Below are 22,436 nucleotides of genomic sequence, written 5' to 3'. Positions count from 1 at the left end.
GCCTGGGTGGCTCAGTCGTTAAGCGTCTGCCTTCGGCTCAGGTCATGATCCCAGGGTCCTGGGATCGAGCCCCGCATCGGGCTCCCTGCTCGGCGGGAAGCCTGCTTCTCCCTCTCCCACTCCCCCTACTTGTGTTCCCTCTCTCGCTGTGCCTCTCTCTGTCAAATAAATAAATAAAATCTTAAAAAAAAATTGTTTTAAAAAAAAAAAGAAAAGAGACATTATGTGTCTTCTGATATAACAGTAAGTACACAACACTAATCAATACATATCAGAAAATGAATCTGAAAAGCCATAATACATAACTGCCAGTTCATAGAAAATAATGTGTTGAATGCTGTGACAGGGATACAATCAACTAAAACACAGTGTGGAAATTCTATAGGATAAGGACTCATTTCCTTCAACACGTAAGTTTGCAAAGAAGAAAAAAGAAGAGGGAATGAACATCGGTTAAAAGAGACTGAAGAGACAGAAATACGCAAGTAGTGCCAGAAAATAAGGAAGTGCTGAAGAAAGAGAAAAACCACAATGATGGGAGTATATCAAAGGGACATAGGACCAACTGAAACAGCTCCCAGTGGCCAAATTAGAATGATCTGAACAGTAAAATGAAGTTATACTAGATTATAATCCAGAGTATAAAATAAACATCCATAAAGACTTATCTGAGAATGGCTTTAAAATAATTGGGAAAATGGAGGACGAGGGACCACAGACTAATAATTGCTGAAGCTGGGTGATGGGTTTTTTTCTTTTATTTATCCCTCATGCTTTCCATAATAAAAGGTTGAACAAAAGGAAAAAATAAAGAATTGGAGTCACTGAGTACAAATGACTCTCCAGGGGTTTCACTGTGAAGGAGAGCAGGAAGTGGGGTCGTACCTGGAAGGGGAAAATGAGTTTTACAAGTTTTTTGTTAAGATACTAGACACATTAGTAGGTATGTGTACATACCTTGTAGCTTGCAGATTTAATTCCATCAGGAACTTCATCCTGAAAAAAGAAAAAAAATGCTTTTATCAGATATTTATTCTATCTTCTGAAAAAAAATTAAGTTTCTATAATTTGAGATTATTTTTATTTTTTTAAAGTTTATTTTATTTATGTAAGTAATCTCTACACCTGTTGTGGTGCTCGAACTCATGACCCTAAGATCAAGAGTCGCATGCTCTTCCAACTGAGCCAACCAGGAGCCCCTATGAGATTATTTTTAAACTGAGAATAGTTAGGCAGTTTTTATATTACTTCTTAAAAGTAAACAAAAACCCAACAACAAATTATTGTATAGGTTGCTGATCATATATTTTATTACTTACGTAATAGCATGGAAATGTAAAAATAGTCACTCCTTTTGATGCTCAAATTGTCCCACATTGGCAACCAGGGGACCCACAAAGTGCTGACTTGATATCTATACCTGTGTCCTATTGATAGGATCCCAGTAATCTTTAGAGCACTTTTTGTTTTCTGTTATGAGAAGATATTCCAGGCTCACCTTGTATATTTCTTTTTTTTTTTTTTTTTACAGATTTTATTTATTTATTTGAGAGAGAGAGAGAGTGCGAGCACATGAGTTGGGGGGAGGGGCAGAGAGAGAAGCAGACTCCCCACTGAACAGAGAGCCCCATGCGGGGCTCGATCCCAGGATCCCAGGATCATGACCTGGGCCAAAGGCAGATGCTTAACTGACTGAGCCATCCAAGCACCCCACCTTGTATATTTCTTGTTCCAGTCTTGGAATCAACTGTTTTTTAAGGAGCCCTAGTTCTTTTCAGAGCAAAATGGCACTGGTTTTTAGTCGTGTGTTGGCCACTTACCAACTATAGGACCTATCTGTCTATCCTCAAAGTGATGCTATGAATAGACATAATGATGTATGTACTCTGTAAATTGTAGGGCCCTATTCCAGTGCTAAGTATATTTCTGAAATAGATTATATCTGCCCAAAGGGAAGGACCCACACAGAGATAATCACTTTATTGTGTAACTTTCCAGACTTTGAACTACCTCAATGTATAATTCTTTTTCTAAGACCAGATATTTAGATGGTTTCTAATTTTTTAATATCATGCCAAATTCATAAACTAATTTTAGCAGAATTGACACCTTTACAATATTTATTACTGCTTTGGTCATCTTTGAACATCTGTCCAATTATTTTAGTAAGTGAAAATCCTGGTGGAATTGCTAGACCAAAAGATGTGTACCTTTTTAATTTTGTTGATACATTTGCTGAACTGATCTCCAAAAGGATTTAATGACCAGAGTGCTCATTTCTTATTCACAGACTAACACTGGATGTTGTTATTTGTTTGCACATTAGTCAATTAATAATGGAGGGGAAAGAATGTGGTTTTGGCCCATTGTAAAGGTAATAAATAAATGGTCTTTCAGTTTATAGAGAGATTCCAGGTTGTGAGTTCAAGCCCCACATTGGGTGTAGAGATTACTTAAAATAAAATGTTTAGGGATGCCTGAGATTCTGTCAGTTAAGCACCTGACTCTTGATCTCAGCTCAGGTCTTGATCTCAGGGTCGTTAGTTCAAGCCCTGAAAAAAAGATGTTAAAAAAAATTTGCTTAAAAAAAAAAAAAAAAAGATGAGAGGAACCTGGTGGCTCAGTCAGTTAAGTGTCTGCCTTTAGCTGAGGTCATGATCCCAGGATCCTGGGATCAAGCCCCACATTGGGCTCCCTGCTCAGCAGTCTGCTTCTGCCTCTCCCTCTGCCCCTACTCCCTGTTTGTGTGCTCTCACTCTCTCTCTTGCTCTCTCTCTCTCTCTTTAGCTTGTTCTCTCTCTCAAATAAATAAAATCTTAAAAGAAAAGAAACATTAAAAAAAAGATGAGATTCAAATTTTCAATAATTGTAAAACCACTTGCCTGTTCTTGCATGTTTAATAAGTCATACATAAGTTATTTGTAAACTTGAATTCCCCCAACTAATGTTTCCTATTACTAAATATAAATGCTAGAACTTAGGAGATAAAATGAAACATTTAAACTGATGATATCACTTTAATGATATTTTCATAACAGAGGTTGGTTCACAAGTTAATTCTTGAATTTTCAAAAAGTTTTGTCTGTGAGGATGAGTATAACTAAAGACCTGATTCTCGGGGCACCTGGGTGGCTCAGTTGTTTCAGCATTTGCCTTTGGCTCAGGTCATGATCCCAGGGTCCTGGGATCGAACCCCGCATCGGGCTCCCTGCTCAGCGGGGAGCCTGCTTCTCCCTCTCCCTCTGCTGCTCCCTCTGCTTGTTCTCACTCTCTCTCTCTGTCAAATAAATAAAATCTTTAAAAAAATAAATAAATAACTAAAGATATTATCTAATGATAAAATACCCATAATATATATACCCATAAATAATATTTTTACATTTGCTTTAATTCCATATGCTGGATAGGTCTATACAGCAATATTTACACATATAAAAATAAACCACTCAAAATTATAGCACCACTTCATACCCATAGGATGGCTATTAACCTGAAACCAGAAAAAAGCGAGTATTAGCGAGGATATAGAGAAATTGGAAGCCTTGTACATCGCTGGTGGGAATGTAAAATGGTATAGCCACTATGAAGACATCATGATGTTCCTCAGAAACTTAAACCGAGAACTGCCGTACGATTCAGTAATTCTAATGAACCGAAATTAGGAATGCAAGCTGCATACTTGTGCACCCATATCCAGAGCAGCATCATGCGCAATGGCCAAAAGATGGGAATAACCCAAAAGCCAATCAATGGGAGAATGCATACATGAAATGCAGATATACATACAATGCAATATTATTCAGGCTTAAAAAGGAAAAAAATTCAAATACATGCTACTATGGATAAACCCTGAGAACATGTCAAGTGAAACAAGCCAACACAAAAGGACAAATTCTGTAATAATCCCCCTTATACGAGGTACCTAGTATAATCAAATTCAAAGAGAAAGAAAGTAGCATAGTGGTCACCAGGGGAAAGAGGGAGGGCAGAATAGGGAGTTACTGTTTAATGAACGTGCAGTTTCAGTTTGCGATCAGGAAACAGTTCTGCAACTGGATGGTGGTGATGGTTGCACAGCAACGTGACTGTACTTAATGCCAATAAACTGTACACTAAAAATGGTTAAAACTGTAAATTTTAGGTTATGCATATTTTAGCACAAAAAGTAAAATAGAAATATATGCTTTTAAAGGGAGAAAAAGGGGGCGCCTGGGTGGCTCAGTCGTTAAGCGTCTGCCTTCCGCTCGGGTCATGATCCCGGAGTCCTGGGATCGAGCCCCGAATCGGGCTCCCTGCTCAGCGGGAAGCCTGCTTCTCCCTCTCCCACTCCCCCTGCTTGTGTTCCCTCTCTCGCGCTCTCTCTCTGTCAAATAAATAAATAAAATCTCTAAAAAAAAATAAATAAAGGGAGAAAGAGGCTTTGTTGAAAGTGTAAAATTCTCTGTTTTCAGAGTAAAATGCTTCAAATTTTAATGTTCTGAGAATTCTTTTTTTTTAAGATTTATTTATTTATTTATTTATTTGCAGACAGAGAGAGCGCGCACAAGCAGGGGGTGCAGCTGAGGCAGAGGGAGAAGCAGGCTTCCCGCTGAGCAAGGAGTCCAATGCGGGACTCAATCCCAGGACCCTGGGATCATGACCTGAGCTGAAGGCAGGCACCAACCGACTGAGCCACTCAGGCATCCCTGCTCTGAGAATTCTTAAGTAAGACCAGGTGTTTTGTCCAATCCCTCCCCACCCACGGAAAACAATACACCCATGAAAAGAGGAGGGATTTTGTTTACACTTTGATTAATTTCACTTCGTTATACTATAAACACAACTTTGGGTAAGATGTAAGAAAAAAACAAACATCAAGCCAAAAGAACTATTAATCTCACTAGTAAATCAAAGGATTATATTTATCACAAAATTTAAATTCTATGATTATGAAAGCAGAATAAGTCAATAATTTTTTTCTCCCTAGCAGGGAGAGTGGGAGAGGGAGAAGCAGGCTTCCCGCTGAGCAGGGAGCCCGATGTGGGACTCAATCACAGGACCCCGGGATCATGACCTGAGCTGAAGGCAGACGCTTAACGACTGAGCCACCCAGGCGCCCGAAAGCAGAATAATTCAAAATAGGTTTCGTATTAGTAAGTTTAGGTTTTGGGTTTCTTTTTTTTTTAAGATTTTATTAATTTATTTGAGAGAGAGAGAGAGCATAAACAAGGGGAGCGGCAGGCAGAGGGAGAGAGAAGCAGGCTCCCCACTGAGCAGGGATCCTGATGCAGGGCTCAATCCCAGGACCCTGGGATCATGACCTGAGCCAAAGGCAGACACTTAACCATCTGAGCCACCCAGGCACCTAAGATTAGGTTTTTAACCTGTAAATATTAAACATTATACTTAACTTAAGGATTGAAATGTTATTTTAGTTGCATTGCCTCCTTTTTAAGAATTGCAATTATTTAGGGACGCCTGGGTGGCTCAGTTGTTTAAACGTCTGCCTTAGGGGCGCCTGGGTGGCTCAGTTGGTTAAGCGACTGCCTTCGGCTCAGGTCATGATCCTGGAGTCCCAGGATCGAGTCCCGCATCGGGCTCCCTGCTCAGCAGGGGGTCTGCTTCTCTCTCTGACCCTCCTCTCTCTCATGCTCTCTCTCTCTCTCTCTCAATAAAATAAAATAAAATAAATCTTAAAAAAAAATAAACGTCTGCCTTCAGCTCAGGTCATGATACTGGGATCGAGTCCCACATGGGGCTCCCTGCTCAGCAGAGAGTCTGCTTCTCCCTTTGCCTGCTGTTCCCCTGCCTGTGCTCACTCTCTCTCTGACAAATAAATAAATAAAATCTTAAAAAAAAAAGAATTGCAATTATTTGAAAAACGATGTAATGTGCCTCAAATGTATATGTGGTTCTTACCGACTGACAAGGCCTGACAGCACAGTCTCTTCGCCCACACTGGCTGATATCATTCCAGAAAGGACACGGCCTCTTCAGGTTTACCTACAGGATAACAGAAAAGGTTATACAAGTAAGAATCTTGAGATTATTACTGACAGGCATTGAATTACGATGATATAACCTGGTCATGCTATTGGCTGCAGCTTTTCTTTTTCTTCCACTTTCCAGTTGCCAAGTTCCAGCGATGGTATCAGTGTGTAGCTTTGTAAGTAAACTGGAAAACTTGCTTAGAAAGACACGGATGCTACTAACCAGACCCTGAACAGATGGTGACCAGGAGCCAGAGTAGCTCATATCATCACCGCTCCAATGATATTCTTTTTAAGCAGGTAACAGGCATTTGTGAACTCAGATGAGAACTACATACTCCAATGATCAGATATTCTAAACTCTTTCTGTAGATATCTCAAGTGACTAGTTAAAATAATACAGGTCAGAATAAAGTCATGCTTCTCAAAAAAATTTGATTATTTTAATTAGGTGGAGCTGACACAGTATTTTAGAAAAGTATGAATTAGCAATTTTGATAATAATATAATAGTTTCTGTTCTGACTTCAATTTAACCAACAAGTTTCTAACTCCAGAGTGCAAAACCGAGTTGTTGAAATTAAAAGTATCCAATGGATGGTTTCAGAACCACACTGTTCACTCTTGTGAACTGAATTTTAAGTAATGGCCACAATCTGAAGCTCAGCAATTCCTAAGAAAATGCAGTTATCCATTTAAATTTTAAGTATTCTTGTACAAAAAAATTAAAAATAAAAATACCTTGTAATATCTAAAGTAGTCGCTTTCAAGAAGTTTTTGTAGTCTCGGGAAAAGCCTGTAGTTATTAAATCTATCGATGGTTTCAACATCACAGGTACAATCATCCAAGTAACCACTAACCTGTTATAAAGAAAATGAAATAATACATCAAAATACCTTAGGTACAACAGGGCTCTTTTTCCTTATGAAGTTATGACTCAACCAACTCTTATCATCCCTCCTCCTCCTAATTTTCAGAAATGGGGTATGACAGTAATCTAATAATGCTATTGCTCTTACCATATACCTAGAGGAATGTAGTGCTGCTCTTTGTAGGGTGTACTGAGCTCACCATCACACACGTGTGCGCATACACATATGCAAAGAGTTGGTCCCCTGTAGCCACTCTGTAACCCCGCCCCAGGCCTGACCAGGGGTAGGCATCTAACCCAAACCAGGCCATGGTCCCTGCTCCAGGAATCTGGAATTGAGAGTAAGAAGAGATGTCTCTCCCTGCAGTTAGACCATAAACAAGGAAACTCAGACCATATGCCATCAAGTGAGCCGAGGAGCACGTGAGCCAGTCAGCAAGATTTTAAAAGATACACAGGGAAGCAGAGATAGGAGATAGAGAACATATGCTACATGGGTTCCCTGGGGGTTTCTGGCGCCTACTTCTCCCCATCTTTCTTGAAGCCCCAGTTGCATTCCCATTCTTGGCTTTCCTGAGACTCCTATTACTAAGATTCAATTGTCTCTGTCTTTCCTTTTAGTTTCCAACAGTATGTATAGTCTGGAGACAAGCTTAGTGAATGTATAAAAACAAGTGATACTGTATTTATAAGGGAAACAATAATTCATTATAAGGATCTAACAACTCTCAAATATTAGGCCATGATAATTTGTCTAGGTTAGAAACAGTGCTTGGAAATCACTTATACAAGCAGCACAGAGATAGCAAATTGACCACAAAGCCAATTCTGATCTTCAAATGCTTAAAACTAACAGTCTTAACTGTAATTACAATCAGACAATGTTATCAGAAGTGAAACTAGGGCGCCTGGGTGGCTCAGTCGGTTGAGCGACTACCTTCGGCTCAGGTCATGATCCCAGGGTCCTGGGATCGAGTCCCACATCGGGCTCCCTGCTCTGCGGGGAGCCTGCTTCTCCCTCTCCCACTCCCCCTGCTTGTGTTCCCTCTCTCGCTGTGTCTCTCTCTGTCAAATAAATAAAATCTTTAAAAAAAAAAAAAAAAATTTTAAAAGAAGTGAAACTAAAAGTCTTAGATGTTTATTTGGGGCCAGGCATATACCTCACAGAATTAATTATACATTGCAACATTGTAAGTAACAAATACATCATGATTTAAGAACAGTACCAAGATTTCTTTTTTTTAAATACAGGGCATGCTGCAGAAAAGAGATCCTTATCATCCTTTGGTCTGAATATTTGCATTATAAACTACTTAGAATTATATTTTAGGGAGACTTATAAAAAAAATTTTTTTTTTTTTATTTATTTGACAGAGACAGAGATAGCGAGAGCAGGAACACAAGCAGCAGGAGTGGGAGAGGGAGAAGCAGGCTTCCCCCTGAGGAGGGAGCCCGATGTGGGACTCGATCCCAGGACCCTGGGATCATGACCTGAGCCGAAGGCAGACGCTTAACGACTGAGCCACCCAGGCGCCCAAAAAAAAAAATTTTTTTTTAAATCTACTGGTAAGTAAGCAAATAATCTTTATTGAAATACTGAATGTAGGTGTTTTCCCTTTGGAATACATAAAATCCTGCACTACCTTTCAATTTTACAACATCACAAAACAGTAATGCAAATTTTTCACCTAAGAGTGAATACGTTTGGATGACAGATAACACTATGGATGATGACAGCAGTATCTAAGAGCTAAGATTTTACACCAATTTACCTAGTCTTATTTGACTTGGACTTGTTTTGGACTAATTCGGGAACTAGAAATCTCATCTACATATTTTGTTACTGCAGTAACTACCTTCATTTCATATGCAAATTTGTCCTTGTTTCCTGCTAAAAATTCTCTGAGTATATAATAATCTTCCGTTCCTAATTTGGGGTGATAACAAAACAAAAGTGTTTCTAACCTAGGTTATTTGATTTTTCACACCTCTTTCTTTCAAGCATTAAAAACAGAACTTCTAAGGACATAAAAGAGCTACTGTTTTTCCCCTTGGATACAAATTATTATACAAAGAAATAACAGGCACAAAGACTGCAAAGGCCAAAGGGACACATGCCAAATAGAGACACTAGGTCACAAAAAGAAAGAAGCACACACAAAAAACAAGAGAAAGGGTTTGAAGCTTATTTTTTCCCCTTAAGTAATTGTTTTTTTTTTAATGTGTTCACCTTTTTTTAAAGATTTTATTTATTTATTTGAGAGAGAGAGTGAGAGAGAGAAAGAGCACATGAGAGGGGGGAGGGTCAGAGGGAGAAGCAGACTCCCCGCTGAGCAGGGAGCCCGATGCGGAACTCGATCCCGGGACTCCAGGATCATGACCTGAGCCGAAGGCAGTCGCTTAACCAACTGAGCCACCCAGGCGCCCTAGAGTTGGTTTTCTATTAACTGAATCCCTACTACCAGGCACCTGCGCAAGAGTGTGATGAGGGGTGATGTGGTAATTCAAGGCAGAAGCATAAGAGAGACTGGCAACAGGAAGGGAGAAAAAGACTATTACCAAAGCAGACTCGACAGAACTTTGCTGCTAATCGGGTACTGCAAAGAGAATGAGAGATTTTAACTTTTATTTCTAAACTTTAGGTCGAAAGTTAGTCTTTAATTTAGTGTCTAGCATTATTTACTAACTTTTTTTAAAGATTTTATTTTTTAAGTAATCGCTGTACCCAACATAGGGTTCGAACTTACAACACCGAGATCAAGAGTGGCATGCTCTACTGCCTGAGCCAGCAAGGCATCCCGACTAACTTGTTTCTTAAAATGCTTAGGATCAAAACTAATGATGTAATGTATGGTGATTAACATAATAAAATTAAAAAATAAAATAAAATAAAATGCATAGGATCGGGGCATCTGGGTGGCTCAGTTGGTTAAGCATCTGCCCTCCGCTCAGGTCATGATCCCGGGATCCTGGGGCCCTGGGGTGGAGCCCCACATTCCAGGGAGCCTGCTTCTCCCTCTCCCTCTGCCACTCCCCCTGCTTGTGCTCTCTCACTCTGTCCAAAAAATAAACAAAATCTTTAAAAAAAAATGCTTAGTGACTGAGCCACCCAGGCGCCCTTTCTCTGCCTCTCCCCAAGCTCCAAAGAACTTTATTCACTAAATTGTAAGTTCTTAAGGGCAAGGATCACACCACAGTTATTTCTATATTCCAAATACTCAGGTCAATGTACACAGTATTTATAAATGTTTATTGAATGAATAATTTCCACCATTTGTCTCCTCTCATCTTTTCTTCCACCATTCTTTTCCTTTATTTCTGTGTGTCTCTCTCATTTCTGTATACATCTATGTCTATATGCTTGTCTCCAATTTTCTCTTCATGTCTATTCATCACTTGTCCCTTATCCTCCTTACCCCCATCTCTTCCGTTACTACCATAACAGTATTTGTTTCAATCTATTGAATTGAAATTGATGGTCTCTGTTCTTAAATTGATTTAAATAGACCATTTTAAATTTTTTTTTTTAAGATTTTATTTATTTATTTATTTGACACAGAGAGAGAGAGCAGGAGAGCACAGGCAGGGGGAGCGGCAGAGGGAGAGGGAGAAGCAGGCCCCCCGCCGAGCAGGGAGCCGTATGTGGGGCTCAATCCCAGGACCCCAGGATCATGACCAGAAGGCAGTCGCCTAACTGACTGAGCCACTCAGGCACCCCATTTTAAATTTTTCTTAAAACTGTTTTTTACCATATGGCCCTCAATTTATTATTTTTTTAAAGATTTTATTTATTTATTTGACAGAGAGAGACACAGCGAGAGAGGGAACACAAGCAAGGGGAGTGGGAGAGGGAGAAGCAGGCTTCCAGCTGAGCAGAAAGCCCGATGTGGGGCTCTATCCCAGGAGCCTGGGATCATGACCTGAGCCGAAGGCAGACACTTAACAACTGAGCCACCCAGGCACCCCTCAATTTATTATTTTTTAAAGTTGATTCTGAAAAGAAAAACAGCCACTCTTGTTCTAAAAGGAAAAGAAAGGGATATAACAGATGTTTGTGTTGGGGGACTATTCAAATCTTGAAAATATTATAAGGGTGGGGGAGCTAAAATACTAATCAGAAGAAAAAAATATTAAAAAATTAAAAACTCCCCAATTTTAATCAGATATCTAAAAAGGTTATGGGGGGGTAGTGAAAGTTGAAAAGTTCAACGTGTACTATTATTTCTAAAAATCTAAAGTGTAGTTGAAAATGTTACATTGGACATCTTCTTTCAACACTAACTTATTTTAAAATCTCTTAACTTCAACTTTACTTATTTGTAAATGTTTACACTGTGTTATGTTGTATTTGTAATCTGTAGAAAATGATCCTTCTTCCTTTGAAGTACTTGATTGTGTGCAGTTTGTCGAACCCTGAAAGTAAAGGAGCTTTTCAATCTTAGTTGTAAAGCAGCAATTTCCTTTCAGCCTCTCCTACTCAGATAACATCTCAACTCCCAAATCACTAAGCAAATCAACAAAATGCAAGAATATAAAGCAGTGAAAGAGACAGTTCTTCCCCCATGATATTGATTTATTTTTTCCTCCCATAATATTTAAAGTTGTTTCTTTACTCTGTGAAATAGTAGCATTGCCCCTACACATATAAAAGGTTATTTCTGATAATAGTACAATCCACTTAAAAGGAAAAATTTGGATGCCTACCCTCAATTTCGTTTATATGTAATTTTTATCAACAGAAGCCAACCAAAACGTGACTTGAAGAGTAATGATATTAAAATACAGAATACTGTAGACCCAAAAACCTCTAAATTTCTTTGACTTTTTTTCTCAAGGAACCCACATCGTTTACTAAAAAGAGAAAATGATCATAAGTTTGTGATTAAACTTGTGCACTGAGGAGTAAGGCTCATCCTCCCAAAATGGGCGTGACGTTAAGAGAATCTCATCCCATTTAGGAAAAAGAAAGGACGCACGGGGCGAGGAGCCACAGGGCAAGCCGCGGCCCCAAAGACACAAGGCAGTTGGGCTTAAACACAGAAAAGCCCCACGAAGCCCTTCTCCTGCCTGACAACGAGATCTGAGAGTAGCGCCCCCTTCAAAAGCACATCCTGCCCAGGAAGGAGAGCAAAGGCACCCAGCATAGGCACAACGTACACAGTTCCAGGTCAAGAGAGAAGTCAGGAAGACCCAGGTTCTACTAAAATAAGAAATACTGAGTGTTCGCGCACAACGTGCACGCCCTTCCGGGGCAGGGAAGACCAACAAAGATGCATAAACCAACTCGGTAAGAACATAATAGCGTGCGCCCACACCTCTCATCCCACACCGGATCCGAAGCGCGGCTGCGTTGGGACTCCGGTCCACACCAAGCCAGGCGAGCTGCAGAGGACTCAGCCCGGCAAGAGAGCAGAAGCTCTGGGGGCTCGTCCAGGAGGGTGGAGACGCAGAGATACTCCCAGTCCCTCACCTGCAGGGGCGAGCGGGACCGAGCGCAGGGGGGAGGCGCGAAGCACCGGGAGCGGCGCGCACAACCCTCACCTGGCAGAAGCATCTCTGCGCCGCCGTCACAGGGGGCTGCTGCCCACCATGACCCGAGCCGAGCAGCCACACGGCCCCCACGAGGCCGATCAGGAAGACCCAGCGGCGGCCCATAGCCGCTCTAGCCGATCGTCACCCGGCGCCTCGCGGTCCCAGCACTCGGGCGCAGGCCGCGCGTCCGCAGATGAAGCCCGCGCGGGCCGGCCTCCGGCGGCGCCCCACCTCCGGGCCGCCTCCCAGGCCCGCCCTCGGCTCTCCCGCCTCTCAGCGGCCGCCACCTCCCGGCGGAGCCTGCGGACGTGCCTAGGCGCCCGCAGCGGGCCGCCCGGGGCCTCGAGTCGGCTTCCTTCCCCGCGCGTGAGGCTGACGCACAAACCCGCTTCCCGGTTCGGCCCCGCCCGGCGCGCTGCGCCCGTCCCCGGCCCCCCTTCGCCCGGCGCCTGGTCCCTCGCTCGGGTGCTGCCGCCCCAACCCCCGCGCGGGAGTCGGGGGTCCTTCCCGCTGCGAGAGCGAGGGCGAAACCGGAGGGGTCTGGGTCTCCCCGCAGGGCCCCGCCCCACCCCACCCCGCGCACTCCCGGCCAATCCTTCGGTATCTCAAAGCGAGGAAGGAAAACCGTACGGATTACGCGTCCACAGTGTCCCTAGCCGTCTTAAAGCTGAAAGGGACATGAGTGATCATCTAGACCAGGGCTGCATAGGTAATTTAGAGTTTCTAGTAGTTACTAGAGCAAAAAGAAACAGGTGAAGTTAATTTTAATATATTTTATTTAACCCAATATATGCGAAACATTTCGAAATATACTCAATATTAAATTATTCATAAAATATTTTACATGTTGTTTTTAAATCTAATCTGGTGTGCATTTTATGCAAACTAGCCACATTTCATAGTCAAATGTAGCGAGTGGCTACGATTGTATCCGTCAGCGCAGGTGGAAACTTCCTCTCATTTCATCTCCCCAGAGCGGGGAGATGACGTGAGGAAAAGACAAGCTCGTCCTTTAATTCCGAGCCGTGGATCTGAGTCTAGAAGCCTTTTTTTCAAGGAGAAATTTTCACGATGAAACTGGAAAGCTTCCCAACATCTTATTAACATTTCCAAATATTTCAAATTATCTTTTTTTTTTGGTATGTCATTTTTTTTAAGATTTTATTTATTTATTTGACACAGAGAGAGAGAGAGCGAGAGCAGGAACACAAGCAGGGGGAGCAGGAGACGGAGAAGCAGGCTACCCACGGAGCAGGGAGCCCGATGTGGGGCTCGATTCCAGGACCCTGGGATCATGACCTGAGCGGAAGGCAGACGCTTAACGACTGAGCCACCCAGGCGCCCCTTGGTATGTCATTTTTAATGAAGTAGCTTAGGATATGGTAGGCCCCAAATAGGTATTACTTCTGTTTTCCAGCTGAGAAAAATAAGCATAGAAAGTCTATATATGTTATTCAAAGTTACATGATATGCTAGAGGTGAGACTCAAACTCAGATATTTCTTACTTCAATGCCCATAACCTATGCTCTGCTTTCACTTGGCAAGTGGACTGTCGCATCGTAAAATGTCATCAACCATCTGAGATCCTGGTGGGCCTGAGAAGCTCAGATTCTAATATCTACAATATGCTACATTTACATATTAATCCAATCTCCCTCTTTGCCTAGCAACTTCTTTTTCATCATACCTGTCTACTGATCCTACTTCTCTCTCTAGGGCCAGACCCAGCTCATTCATTCCCTCTTCAACATGGTCTTTCTGGTTTCCTCTTCACCCATTTCCAGTCTCTAAATGAATTTCAATCCAATAAACTTACTCTATGCCAGACTAAGCTTGACATTAGAGATATAAAGACATAAGGTCCAGTCCCTGCATACAGAGGGACACGCTACAGAACTTAGCATGTGATCCTTTATGACATTTCTACTTCATGTTTCTACCACTGAATTGTAATCCCTTTCAACTCTTCAAGCGGGAATTTTGCCTCAAACATACCTGTGACTCTCAGTATCTTAACAAGGCTTCTCTGCCTGTGTTTGTAAAATGAATGAATATTTTTTCATATACAGTATTAATATCTGAAGATTACACTCTCAAAAATAAGAGATGAAAATGGAGAAACTAAATGAATAAAGCCTAAAATTGCAGGAGGAAGCAATCTGAATATGAATCAGCTCTGGATTTCACCCTGATGCAATAAACCTGTAATTTGGGAGAGTTTAAAAGTATGAACGTTCCCAGGATGAAACCTCTATTCCTCAGATTTGAACTCTTGCCCACAACAAATTTCTAGCAAACTTGTAATCAGAAACCATCACCATATAAGACCATTTAGTTTTTACTCTATTGCTTTTTCAGCTTTATTGAAGTTTAATTGACTAATAAAATTGTAAGATATTTAAAATGTATGTCATGATGATCTGATACACAGATGCCATTGTCAAAGGATCCCCCCACTGAGTTCATTAACACATCTATCATCTCACATATTTACCTTTTATTCCTCCTTGGTGAGAACATTTAAGTTCAACTCTCTTAGCAAATTTCAATTATACAAATAGTTAACCAACTATAGTCACCATATTAGACATTAGATCCTAAGAACTTATTCATCTTATGTTTGAAGGTTTGTACACTTTTGCCAATTTCTCCCTACCCCTCCTCCCCCCAGCCCCTGCCAACCACTTTTCTACTCTCGTTTCTATGAGTTTGACTTTTTTATTTTTTTTTAAATTTCACGTATTAGTGATACCATGCAGTATTTGTCTTCCTCTGTCTGGCTTATTTCACTGGGCATGATGCCCTCAAGGCCTATCTATGTTGTAGCAAACAGCAGGATTTCCTTCTTTCTTGTAGCTGAATCATAGTCCATTGTATATGTATACCACATCCCCTTTATCCATTTATCCACTGATGCACACTTAGGTTATTTCCATACTTTGGCAATTGGGAATATGCTGAATGAACATGGGAGTGCAGCTATCTCTTTGAGATAATGGTTTCATATGCACCCAGAAGTGGGATTGCTGGATCTTACTTTATTGTCTTAATAATTATAATTTTCCCTTTCAGCTTTGTCAGGGACTTTAGAATGTGTAAAACACAGTTTTATACACATTGCATAACGACCACTGACATTTATTTCCCCGAAAATCCTTCAAGTTGGTCCTTTTTGTGTGAGTTTACTTTTCCCACTCTGCCTGCTCTGGAAATCACCTCACCTGTGTTAGGGCCTATGAAATAACTGATTAGTCATTCAGTAACTATTAAGGAGCACCCACAGAGCACACAGTTCAACCTTTGCTCTCCAAAAGTCCAGCCTCCCTTCTATTATACCTTAGCTAAACAACATTAAATTTTTTAGAGATGAACAAGGTCACAACCTTGTTATTCTAATACCAGTGATTATAATAATAACATAACTTAGATTTAGTGTACACAGCATTTCTTGATGGAATTCTGATTACCTGTGCAAACAACAGCTATTTTTTTTTTTTTTAATGACCAAAGCCGGAAATGGCTTGAACCCAATTTCTCAAAATGAGACATGGAGATTTCTGTAGGAAGCTTCTCAGTACCTAAACATTTTCTGGCACTGAATAGGCTGGAAGGAAATCATCTCAAGGGAAAAATTTGCTCAAGGAAAAGGAATATTATGACACGCAAGAGGAAGAAAGGCTAAGTAAAAATCTAAAGGTCTGGTGTTGATAGTTGATTAGATCTATTTATCTAATTAGTATTTATTGAATATAAATATGCATGTTATACATTGCTAGAATTTTCTCCCAAGACACTTGAGATTATTTGAGATGGGGAGAAATGCCACCTAAGCTCTATCTTCACCTCCTTTCCCTCATATTCCTGGAATAACAAGCTTCATATAGTAGTAACTGACTTATTAACTTCCCACTTACCCTTTAACCCCACTGTGCAGTGAGGTTTCTAACTCTACCCTCCTATTCCTCTATATCTGGCCATCTTATGGTCAAATCTAATTACCATTTTCATGAGATCATGAAATCTCTGCTGCACTTTGACAATGCTCATTCCATCCTCCAGTTCAGTGTCTATGCACCAAACACTCCAGATTCTCCTTACACTTCTCTAATATTATTTAACTGTCTCCTTCATGGGCTTTCCCCCAGGCTACATCTAAGATGTGAGTGTTCCCCAGGATTCTATCCTCTGTCCAGTGCTCTTCTTCTATACTTGCCCCTGATGAAACTTGCCCATTCTCACAATTTTAAATACCTCCTCCCTGCCAATGTCTCCCAAATCTATTTTTCTAGTTCAGATCTCTCCCCGACATTCAAAAGCCAACTGCCTACTGGACACAACCATCTGCTTTCCTCACCACCATCCATATCTAGACACCTAAGAAGCAGGAAGCCACCCTCAGTTTCTCCCTTTTTTTCACCAATCAATAGATTTGTTATCTATTAGTCAACCAAGTCCTGCCAGTTCTTTCTTCAATTTATTCCCTCCTCTCCATCTTTATGACCAAGGAGTTAGTTTCAGCCCTTATTGTCACTCACCTGATTTATTGTCACATTTTCTTAAATGATCACCCAGGCTCTAAGCTTGTCCCCATCAAAAAACAGCCTCAAAAAAAAAAAAAAACACACACACAAAAAACAGCCTCCATGCTAGCCTGATTTCTCAAAAATATAAATCTGACCACATCACATCTCTGTTTAAAAACTCCAATGCTCCCCACTATCTGAGGAATCAAATTCAAGATTCTCAGCATGACATTCAAAGTCCCCATGATCTGGCCTCACCTATTTTTCCAGCTATATCTCTAATACCTCTCTGCCTTACGGTCACTGAACTATTAACAATTCCCCATATAGACCTTGTTTCCACCCTCCATGTTTTTACTCACTCTGTTTCCACTCCTGAAATGTTTTTTGCCCTGCCTTATATGGACCATCCTCACTTCATCTGGCTAACTCCTTTAAGATTAAGCTCAGGCAACTGCTACCTCCATGAAGTCTTCCCTAACTTCTCTGTGGTTGGATTAGGTTTCTCCTTTTTGGTTCTATAAGCTCATATAATTGTGCTTAGTATGTGGAATCAAATATGTATTTATGTAAATGTTCTCCCCATTCAGCAGAGGGGTAGAGAACTTGCCTTGGTAGTCTCAGCTTCCTCAGCACTTAGTGTGTGAGTTTCACAAGATGACTTTTGAGTGAATTAATGAATGTACACATAAATTAAATAATGAACTTGAGAAGATAACAGTATGAGATGTCACAGGGCAACATGTGATTATGTTTCAAACAAACATTATAAGCTTAGAGGCAAAGCAATCATTTTGGGCAGAAGTAAATTTGGATGGGACTGAGGACACAAGAGAATTGGAATTGACGAGAAAATTCACAAAAGGTATGGATGTGGGAAAATTGATGATAAAGCAGGAGCTCAACTACCAGTTGATGGATTAGAAAAAAATAAAAGAAACTTATCTAAAATTCATTTAGAACACATTTCAAGATCAAGATTGTCCAGTCAAGAAACAAGAGTGGCTACAAACTCAGGGACTCTAGACTCAGCACATTTACAGAGAGAGGGGAGAGAGTTCCAAAATGAAAGAAGGGTTGATTAAGTGAAGCCCCTCCTTGCTGAATATTAAAATGCCTCCCTTACCTCCAGCAGACCACCTGTAACACTCAGCTCCAAACCTGCAGACCTTATGCATTCCTGCTTTCCAGTCACCCCCTCATGCCTGATTTCCTCCTCTCCCATTCTAAAAGGAGAGTGGAGAATTCTTCCAGGAATAAACAACAGCATCAAAAACAGAACAGTTAGTGCCCCCCACTCACTCAGAATTCTTCTTTTATTTAATGACTCAGTATATGATCAGAATACCAAGGCTAACAAGATTGTTAAGGAAAGCCTCCAACATGAAATAGACCAAAGCAAATAAGAAAATAGGAACTTTGAGGAAACAAAGAGGGAAGAAAGAAAGACAAATAAAAAGCTATAATCATATCATCAAACACATAAGAACAGGAGTCTATAAAAAGGAACAACTAGAGGGGCACCTGGGTGGCTCAGTCGTTAAGTGTCTGCCCTCGGCTCAGGTCATGGTCCCAGGGTCCTGGGATCGAGCCCCACATCGGGCTCCCTGCTCAGCGGGAGGCCTGCTTCTCCCTCTCCCACTCTCCCTGCTTGTATTCTCTCTCTCTCTGCCAATAAATAAATAAAATCTTAAAAAAAAAAAAAAAAGGAACAACTAGAGAACAAGAAAGAGATCTTGGAAGCTAAATATATGATAGCCAAAATAAAAAGTTTTCACCAAAATATTAGAGGAAACATTGAGGAAATCTCCTAGATAGTGATATAAAAAAAACAAAGAGGTAGAAATAGATGAGAAGAGATGGAAAAAATAGAGGGTTAATTCAAGGAGAGCAGAGTCTGACTAATAAGTGTACCAGTAAGAGAGAACATGAAAACAGAGAGGAAATCGTCTCAGAGGTTATTCAGGAAAATAGCCAAAACTGAAGGATGGCTATCTGGATTGATAGGTAGGTACACTGAGGGCCCGGTCTGTTGGGTGGAAAATGCCCCTAACAGAGGTAAAATTTTCAGAGAGAAAAACAAAACACCCGGTTCCCTACAAAGAATTAAGAATCAGAAGGGCGCGACAGAAGCACTGGAAGCTCCAGGACAATGGAGCAAGGCCCTCAAACTTCTGAGGATTCTTTAGCCAGCCAAGCTATTAATCAAGTCTGAGAATAGAATTCTTATTTTTTTTTAAAGATTTTTTATTTATTTATTTGAAACAGGGAGAGAGATAGTGAGAGAGAGAGAGAGAGCACAAGCAGGGGGAGCAGCAGAGGGAGAGGGAGAAGCAGGCTCTTCGCTGATCAAGGAGCCTGATGTGGGACTCGATCCCAGGACGCTGGGATCATGACCTGAGCTGAATGCAGCTGCTTAACTGACTGAGCCACCCAGGCGCCCCTGAGAATAGAATTATTAAAGTATTGTTGTATATGAAGAATAATGTACATCTTTAAATCCTTTCTCAGACAATTTATGGGAGGATATGATCCAACCAAAGGAGTAAACCAGAAATGAGGAGACATGGGTATTCAGAAAGAAAAGATAGCACCCAAGAGAGGAGTTAAAGTTCCGAGAAGACAGCCGTGTAACAGACCTAGGGCCTAGATTAGACAGCGGGGAGGCCTCCAGGGGAGTGTAACTAGGTGAACTGAAGGGAAACCTGATGTGACTGACTTTAGGAAAAACACTCTTCAGGGGAAGTTAACAATTATATTGTAAAGTGGGGAGAAGTCATTAAAAAAAAAAAGAACATTTAAAAAATGAGGCAGCTTTAATTCTAGGAAGTTCAAACAATTGTACAATAAAATGTACCTATTATATATTGCTTTGATTTCCATAGCTCCACAATAAGACAAATACTGGATGGTGATTTAACCAAACTTGTATATATTGTATACCTGGAGGATGGAGGTAGGGAAAGTGGGGATCTGGAGTGATATAAGGGTGCTACATCTTTATCTTCTTTATTAGCAAGTCAAAGATAAATCCTAAAATTGGTTCATCAAGAAATAGCAGCATAAGCATGTTATTTAGAAAGAAAATGTAGAAGAAACATGTTAAAGAGTTGAGGAATAGGACCCAGGAGTAGAATAGGGTGGGGCAGTGGACTCCTCTTTTTCTATCTAGGTGTTGTGGTACTTTAAAAAAAAAGTCTTTATATATTACTTTATTAAAGAAAAGTATTTCCCAGAAGCATAAGAATTCTAACTTCTATTCCTACCTCAACATCTTACTGCTTAGCCATGCATACATTCAACTACATGCATTCCAGTAGGCATTTGGGGTAGATATTTGGGATGACAAATTTCCAAAATCTCGAGGGTTGCAGCTGATGTGGGAGCAAAAATAGTTGCTACTTGCCTATCTGGTAGTTTCCCAATTTCTCTCTAGAAAAATACCAGTTCCTGTCCTATTAGTTATCTATCCCTGTGTAACAGATTACCACAAAATTTAATGGCGTAAAACACTGAACACTGATCACTTCACAGTTTTTGTGGACCAGCAATTCAGGAGCAGTTGAACTGGGTGTGTGACTCAGTCTCTCACTGTGTTGCAATCAAGACTACGGCCTCAGTCAGCTGAAGGCTGCCGTAGGGCTGGAGGCTCTCCTTCCAAGATGGCTCACCTGCACCACTGCTGGCAGGAAGCCTCCGTTTCTGATGGAGAGGAATACAGTCTTATGGGTGCATACGAAAAGGAAACAGGGGACGCCTGGGTGTGGGTGGCTCAGTCAATTAAGCATCTGACTCTTGGTTTTCAGCTCAGGTCATGATCTCATGGGTCATAGGATCCAGCCCAGAGTTGGGCTTCTGCACTCAGCGGGGAGTCTGCTTGAAAGTTCTCTCCCTCTGCCCCTTTCCCCACTTGTCTGTGCCTGCTCTCTCTCAAATAAATAAATCTTAAAAAGAAAGACAGACAGACAGAAAGAAAAGAAAGAAAGAAAAGAAAGAAAGAAAGGAAAAAGAAAAGAAAGAAAAAAAAAGAAAGAAAAAGGGGCTGTTCTGGAGCAGCCATGTAGAAAATAGTCCATCTGAAGTTGGACTTTTGCCAGATGGGTGACAGAAAAAGAACAAGGGTCAAGGGAGTTTAAAATATTGGTGTGTTATGTTGAAATAACACACCAGTATGTGCTCATAAATATTTATTGAATTGAACCAAACCGAGCTGTCTTTTTTCTCTGTCTCATCCTCTCTTCTTTACTTCTTAATGTCAGAGGTGATACATTTTGCTATCGTTGGACTAGTTTGACCAGAATACTTGCAGCTGAGAAGGAGAAGGGACTATCCCTGCTCAATCCATCTTCCTTGTTTATTAGCTACTGCAATTTTCAATTATATTTAGAAAAACAGAATTTTTTTTAGAAAAACAGTAGTCATGTAATTCCCATGAGATTTTTTTCCTAAAAATTTGAAGACCTATTTTATGTGACTTTTGGTAATTTAATTCACATAAATTTGCACTTTATATGTATATGTAGAAATACCTTTTAAACTCAAATATCCAGGGCCACTGTATAAGATCGAGTGGAGTCTATTTGGGGACTTTTTTTTTTTCTTAAAGATTTTATTTATTTATTTGACAGAGAGAGACACAGTGAGAGAGGGAACACAAGCAGGGGGAATGGGAGAGGGAGAAGCAGGCTTCCTGCCGAGCAGGAAGCCCGAGGCGGGACTCGATCCAGGACCCTGGGATCATGACCTGAGCTGAAGGCAGATGCTTAACGACTGACCCACCCAGACGCCCCTATTTAGGGACTTTGACTTAGTCTATTGGAACAACAATAAATTATCCCCAGGAACAATGCTTGTAAGAGGTACAGCAATGGGGATCTGTTCTGCAAAAATCGAGGTTATTTCTACCCTTAAATAATTTAAAATCACTATTGAGTACTTACTATGTGCCAGACATTGTGTTAATAGCTATAGGCACATATCTTATTTAATACTATGATATCCCTATGAGATAGGTACAATTATAATGCTCATTTTATAGAGATTTTGAGAGATTAAATAATTTGTCCAAAGCAAGTTCTGTCAGACTCTAACAAGTTCCTGACTCTAACTACCTCATCGCCTTTATCTTGTGCCCTGTATCTCTATAACCCACCCTCTTCCGGTCTCATTGGCCTCCTTTCTGTTCCTAGAAATGAGCCAACCTCTTTTTTACCTCAAGATCTTTGCACTTGCTGTTTCCTCTGTCTGGAAGGTTCTTCTCCACTTGGTTGCTTGGCTGGCTCCTGTGTCAGATGCCTTCTAAATAAGTTCTCCTTACCTTGCTCTATAACATCACCATGTTTTATTTCCATTATAGTATTAATTACACCCTGAAATTATTTTTTAATCTCCCCACCAGATCGTATCCTTAGTACCTCATTCACTGAATGAGTAAGTGAATAAAATCGCCTCCTCCCGTTCCTGAAGGTCCTTGATAATAGTGTTATCCCAATAGGCTATCTGTGTTACCCGATAGTCCACTAGAACTATTTAGAGAGACT

The 22,436-nt window shown here is 40.8% G+C and overlaps 1 protein-coding gene across 1 annotated transcript in view; it reads right to left on the bottom strand.

Annotated features, from left to right (window-relative positions):
* Nucleotides 1-12,900, bottom strand: part of ERO1A (endoplasmic reticulum oxidoreductase 1 alpha) — a 23,056-nt gene extending 10,156 nt beyond the window's left edge. Inside the window, exons 1-4 of the mRNA XM_081829761.1 lie at nucleotides 12,382-12,900; nucleotides 6,710-6,829; nucleotides 5,899-5,982; nucleotides 958-996 (exon numbers count right to left, since the gene is read on the bottom strand). Coding sequence (XP_081685887.1) covers nucleotides 958-996; nucleotides 5,899-5,982; nucleotides 6,710-6,829; nucleotides 12,382-12,495 — 357 coding nt within the window. The 5' untranslated portion in view covers nucleotides 12,496-12,900. The remainder of the gene's footprint in view (nucleotides 1-957; nucleotides 997-5,898; nucleotides 5,983-6,709; nucleotides 6,830-12,381) is intronic.
* Nucleotides 12,901-22,436: the final 9,536 nt, after the last annotated feature.

The sequence above is a fragment of the Leptonychotes weddellii genome, chromosome 9 (genome assembly GCF_054177405.1).
Source record: "Leptonychotes weddellii isolate Sample4059 chromosome 9, ASM5417740v2, whole genome shotgun sequence".
Lineage (NCBI taxonomy): Eukaryota > Metazoa > Chordata > Mammalia > Carnivora > Phocidae > Leptonychotes > Leptonychotes weddellii.
The sequence above is the reverse complement of the archived record's forward strand: the minus strand, read 5'-3'. Positions and strand labels throughout refer to the sequence as shown.